The 6788-nt window shown below is 29.9% G+C and overlaps 1 protein-coding gene across 1 annotated transcript in view; it reads left to right on the plus strand.

Moving 5' to 3' along the window:
• The first annotated feature begins 6230 nt into the window (after nucleotides 1–6230).
• LOC100575430 (rho guanine nucleotide exchange factor 11) overlaps nucleotides 6231–6788 on the plus strand; it is a 10510-nt gene continuing 9952 nt past the window's right edge. The window contains exon 1 of the mRNA XM_008184513.1: nucleotides 6231–6328. Coding sequence (XP_008182735.1) covers nucleotides 6231–6328 — 98 coding nt within the window. The remainder of the gene's footprint in view (nucleotides 6329–6788) is intronic.

Here is a 6788-nt window from a genome sequence, read left to right on the forward strand (position 1 = left end):
ACATAGCATTTTTGCCTATGGAACTTTCATAAAGGTTTTTCTGAAATTTCCAAATCCTTTCTTCAACACGCGTCAACTGCAGTTTATATTGTGGTGTATTTGTTTTGTGGGAACAAAAGCCTAATATTGGATCCACAAATTCTTTAGTATAAATGTCATCTGCCATGCACAAAACGATTGCCTGCAGGCTATCCTTTTTAAATGGCAGTTTGTCAATTTCATCATGGGTCTGTAATAAAAATGTAAATATTAGTAACAGTATCAGTAACTGTTGATAACACGGTTCAGAACACGGTTTAAGATAATATACAGGTTAGCCATCGTTATAATAGTTTGGACTCTGATAAGTGATGCCCTTACAGTTTACAATTATTCTAAAACCGATATGGATTTGTGCATGAGTATTTACTAGTTATGGAATCACTGTGTGTGTGTCTAAATGTATTACAAGGGTAAAAACATTTGTATTTTGGTTACTTATTGCCATCTATCGTATCACTCAAACAAAAATATGATGATATTCTATCTGAAAAAAAATTAATTTTTTACGATTTCTTGGTTATTTTGCTAAAGAATAGTGTATAAAAACGTTTTAATAAACAGGTCAGTGATTCATTTTTATTGTCACTTTCTCATCCATACTTTAATACTGCCTGGCTTAATTATTATTTTTAATGAGTAATGGTCGAACAGGTCACTCACGCGGGCCCGATGGAAATAAGCCCATGCTCCGTCTATGTGTATACTCTGTGTATACTCTGATTTATCGCGGAGATATTTGACTTTTGGCGGGTGGCGGAAAAGTTGGACATTTTCGATTTGAAGTGGCGATTTAATGGCGATTTATTCCCCTGTCCAAATTGTATTAATTCAACGAAATAAATTTATTTATTTCATAATTTTTTTTTAGATTCTGAGTGGAACGATGAATGTATTGATTTTACTATGATAAGTATTTTTTTTTTAATTTTTAATTTTTTTTTGTGTGTACACGATAAGTAGTCGAAATAATGCTTCGATTTTCAACTCTAGTATCTTGTTCGATTGGAAAGTTGGTGCATTGGGGAGGTCAAAATTTAAATTTCCCAGTAATTTTCAAAAGCGCCAAGAAAAACCAAAGAAAAATTAAGGAAAAACGGGAATTTTTACGCAAAATCGAATTTTTACAAAATTGAATTTGGTTTTAGGTGTAACTTTAAAAAAAATGACCGTAGATACATGAAATTTTGACTGAATGTTTATATTAGCATTTTCTATACACCATAACATTTTAAAAATATTTTGACTTATTTTGAGCTCTACGGACATTGTCAATTTTCATTTTTTTTTAGTTTTTTTTCTAAAAATATCAATAAAATTTTATTTTTTGATTAAAAAAAACTTGAACATTTAATAATAGGCTCCTAGTATATTGTAGCAAAAGCAGATGAAAAATATTAAAACCCTTAGTCACAGTTTTTTTTTATAAACATTTAAAGTTCAAAAATTGACATGGAAAAATCACGAAAATTAGTAAATTATTTTGAGTTAAGAATTCGTAAAAATTTTTCTTTTTGAATCAAAGATTTTAAAATGTAATACAAGATTCCTTATAAGATTATATACCTTTACCAAACAAAAAATATCTATAAGAAAGTCAAATTAAATTTTTATGATCGTTTGAAATTCAAATTTTTACAACATTGGATATTAACTCCATTTCTCATGTAGCGATTTTCTTATTTTGTTGTAATTCAAAAACGAATAACTGTACATACATGAAAATTTTACTGAATGATTTAATTAGCATTTCCTATACACCATACAATTTTGAAAATATTTGACTCTCTTTGAGCTGTTTACGGACATTTTTAGTTTTCAATTTTTTTAGTTTTTTTTTTGTATAAATATCAATAAAGTTTTATCTGTTGGGCCAAAAAGTGTAAAAAATTAATACAAAGCTCCTGATATATTGTTACAATATCAGTTGAAAAATATTAAAAATACATATGCACAATTTTTTTTTTATAAGCATTTAAAGATCGAATTTTGACAAAATTTATCAAATTTTAATTTGAATAATTATTTTGTAGTTAAAAATTTATAAAACGTTCAACTTTTTAAAACAAGTTGCCACGTAAGTAATTAATTCTGTTACCAAAAAATCTAAAAATTACATAAGCACAGTTTATTTTTATAGTCATTTTAAGTATACAAATTTGGACGAAATTACATATTAAAAACCTAGAATAACTATTTTAGTTATTTTGTTGTGATTGTATAATATTATTCTTGGGTATACTTGAAACTTCTAAAGTATACTATTATATATCTATAATCTATGATAGTATCACGATTTGTTGTTGATGTATAATGCGTTATAAGTACCTAATAGATATTATGATATGATTAATTTGGAATTTATTATAGGTAATTTTTTTTTAAATACTATAGACTATAATATAATATTATGTCTTATACCTAGATTGACCTACCGTCTCCGCTCAGCATCTTTTTTCTTATACAATGATATTATATCATTGCATTCAAATTTAATACCATCCGTTATACAGTGACCCACTTGTAACCTACTGTACAGCAAAGCGAAATCCAATATGATATAATCGTGTGAATGTGTGCTGGTGATTAAGGATTATCAAGTCATATACACTATACAGTATACTCGTGTTAAACGTCTCCATTGTCATTGGAAGTTCGAAGTTTTAAGACCTTAAATAATTTCAAATCATGGGAAAGACAGAGAAACTTAGAAAATATCGGCAATGTTGGGAATCAGAGAACTGGGCTAATGGTAATAAATTTGTTAAATTGTAATTTTGAATTTTAATGTACTGGTACCTATGTCTGTATGACTGTATAAGTAAATATTAATGTATAATGCTTTAGGATGGTTAAGAAAAGCTGATGCAGATGCAAATATAATTGGTGAAGCATTTTGTAAGAATCGTCGGTCATTCCTTAGAGCCCATTTGATGGATTTACAAAGACACGCGAGTACAAAAATGCACTGTGAAAAAACTTAATCCTCAACAGAACAATCAAACCGTCTTAAGTAATACAATTATAATTACCAATGAACAAAAAGAGTTAGACTTAAAGTTGTCCCTGTATGTTGCAACTCATACTTCTATCAAAAGTATAGATCATGTTGGAGAAATACTAAAGGTTATTGGGAAAAAAATAATTCACTTCTAAGCAATTTAAAGTTACATCGAACTAAATGCTCAACAATAATTAAAAATGTGATATCACTATCATTACTAGAAGAACTCATTCTGGATATAGGTACAACTCCATTTTCTTTAATTTTTGATGAATCAACCGATCTTTCTGTAATTAAGTATTTATGCTTATGTGTGAAATATTTCAGTACAAAAAATGTATGTGTCAAAAATGAATTTTTGAGTATAATCGAAGTTGATAAATGTAGGTACAGCTGAAGCTCTCAATAATCATGTCTGTAATTATCTCAAAGATATTGGTCTAGATATAAGTAACTTAGTAGACATTGGTACAGATGGAGCAAATAATTTATGTGGCAAACATCACTCCCTCTTTACACTGCTAAACAAAAAAGTCCTAACATATAAATTGTTAGATGCATCTGCCATTCCCTCAATAATGCATTGTCAAAGGCCACTGAACAATTCCCTAGTAATATAGATTTTCTTTGTAGAGAAATATATAACTGGTTTCATATAGCCCACTTAGACGATTTGAGTATAAAGCCACGTTTGATCTCTTAAATTCATCCAATAAAAAGTTACACCAGTTTAAACAGTTATCCGGTACTAGATGATTGGCACGTGCATATGTGGTTAATTCTATACTAGAGAATTGGCTTGAACTAAAAACTCATTTCTCCACGATCATTAATAAAGAAAAATGTTATACGGCAAGAGTTATAAACGAAATGTTACAAGACAATATCAATTATCTTTTTTTTATTAATTACTAGTTGATCCCGTGCACTTCGTTTCCCGTTAAATGATCCAACTCCATATGACTCAAACTTTGATCAATTCGTTTTTAATATTCGGTGTATGGTGTTCAAAATCTATCTTAACTTTTCTGTTGCCTGGTAATGACGTAGTAAATAATAAAATAATAACTGTTTTACGTGAGTTTTTTTATGTAAGTTGATCATCTCCGGTTTTCCTCTTTTTGAGCATATATATCGTGATATTATATGTTTAATAATAAATTGTTGATTAATATTATTATTATAGAAAGATTGGTGATTTATTTTTTCTAAAAAAATGAATTGTTACTGTTATTTTGTTGCTATGGCAATTATAAATTATAATTTGACCTTTAATTGGCCACTCTTTATTTTTCTTTTATAAACCAATGAATTTACACTTCTGACTCCCTGGTGATCGTTAAAAAATACCTAGGCCATTTTTGACTTCAGACTGATACTTATGAGCTCAAACTGAATATCTATGTTGAATTTCAAGAAAATCTGAGTAGTAGTTTTCAAGAAACTGCGTTATTTGAGAAATGGCCACTTTTTTTTATTATATAGATTAGACCTATACTAAACGAATTCAACCACTTAAACTTAACTTTTCAAAAAAATGTTGTCGACATTAGTAAATCATATGATGATATAACAAGCTTGTTCATTTTTTTAGCTAAAAAAAATAATGAACGATTCCATTGTGACGCTTGGCTATGATAGTGTTATTGAAAATATAGATAATGATTCAGCCTATAATTGTTTCAAACATTGTGATTTTGGCATAGGATACAATGAAAGTCTCTCTAACATAGTTATATCACAAGAAAATAAAAATAATATTCAGAGTAGGGCATTTGTGTTTATAAAACAACTGTTATACGAAATTAAAAAAAGACTACCTGAATCATTTAATAATCTGAATCATTTTAGAAAATTGAAATTATTTTCTCATTTACAATGTCTAAATCAATTACATCCAAGCTTTATTGAGTTACCTTATATTAATATATTCCTTAAACCTACTGAACTTGAGTTGCTATCTATTCAGTGGGATAAATAAGTAACTGTGAATTAGACATCATGTTTAAAAGATTTAACTCGTTCATTTTGTATCCTAAACCTAAACTTGAATCAAACAATAGTCATAATGATAGTAATACTGAACTTGATGATGATTTAATTAATTTGTTTAATGAAGTTTGTTTGCCTGATTTTTATGATGAAGACTGTTATTGTTAATTTTAAGGTATCATGTAATCAAATAGTGCTGTACCTCTATGAAAGTTTTTTATTTATAATTGTTGTATTATGAAATGTCACTCTTTTATTAATATTTTGAGTATTATATATTATGTTTAATTAGGTATTCTAAGGAAAGATAAAAGTTATAATATTATTTATACATTTATTAAACGATAAACATTGTTATTTAAATATTTAAAAATTGATACTCATATTGTTTTAAACTAGTCTAAACCATTTGTAAACAATAAGACTGTTGTTGTTAATTTTAAGGTACCATGTAATTAAATAGTGCTTCACCTCTATGAGAGTTTTTTATTTATATTTATTTTATTATAAAATGTTACTCTTTTACTACTATTTTTACTATTAATATATTATGTTTATTTATTCTGAGGAAAGATACAGAAAGTTATAATATTATTTATACATTTAGTAAGCACTAAATATTGTTATTTAAACATTTAAATATTATGACAATATATAATATTTGATTTACCCAGGTACTATTGTGTATTTTGTGTTTACTTATTTATACAATTTAATATAATTACTGCACACTACTTTTTTTTTTTTTAACCGTAACTGGGCGGGAATTGTCGTTCGACATTACTTCCGCCCAGGTACATCGTTTATTTATAATTATAAACTTACAGCATTTTTGGTCTGCACAGGGACAGTACCCCTGTGCTAGGCCGCACAATTTATTTTACAATTTATGAGGGGCTCTATCTCCTCAAATTTTGCCTTCGGCATACATCAAAATAAAGCAAATTTAGGCAAATTTATAATTTCTTCATCGTCTCCTTGTTTCACGAGCCGGCCATAGCCCGCCGCTCTGGAATTCCCGTTCTGATTGCCCTCTTCCAGAGCCGACCGGAGTCCGCCGCTCTTGAAACTCGTGCCTGACCGTGTTCACGAGCCGATCTTATTCCGCCGCTCTCGAGTGCTCGTGCGTCCTTTGACTCACTGCGCACCACCTGGTGCCTGCTGCCTTGTCCGTTCCTCCCGTTCCCTGGTGATCATGATCCTCCCGATCAGCGACGAAACCCTCTGCCAATCCGACTTGGACCTCAGCATGGTGCTCATGAGGTTCTCCGGCAGGAGCTGGTCGACGTCCAGGTAGACGCAGGCTTCGGCGCGCCAATGGTGGAAGGCGTCGCATTGAAAAACTAAAAGTTTGTTCCACTAACTGACAGATTATGTACCTACAGAAGAACAAATTTATTCATTCATATTTTCAACCACAGTTATAATTTTATATTTATGATAAATAATGAACAAATTGTTGTTGATTTTGATATTTTATAGTTGAGTGTAATATTTTTTTTTTTTTTGGCGTTTTGTGACGTTTTTTTTGTTAATAATTTTGGCGGTAAATGGCGTTTTTTATATCTTGATTTGGCGATAGTTAATTTTACAAATCTGGCAAAACTGGTTCAGGTTAAGAGTGCCCAGTCGCTCGAACGAAAACTAGTACTGTTCCCGCATGCACGGGGAGCGCTGTGTTGCGCCTTGTGTATATTCACGGCGGCGGTCGTACAATGCCGACCAATCACAGAGCGTCTGATGTCGCCCGAGG

This window comes from Acyrthosiphon pisum, chromosome X (genome assembly GCF_005508785.2).
Source record: "Acyrthosiphon pisum isolate AL4f chromosome X, pea_aphid_22Mar2018_4r6ur, whole genome shotgun sequence".
Lineage (NCBI taxonomy): Eukaryota > Metazoa > Arthropoda > Insecta > Hemiptera > Aphididae > Acyrthosiphon > Acyrthosiphon pisum.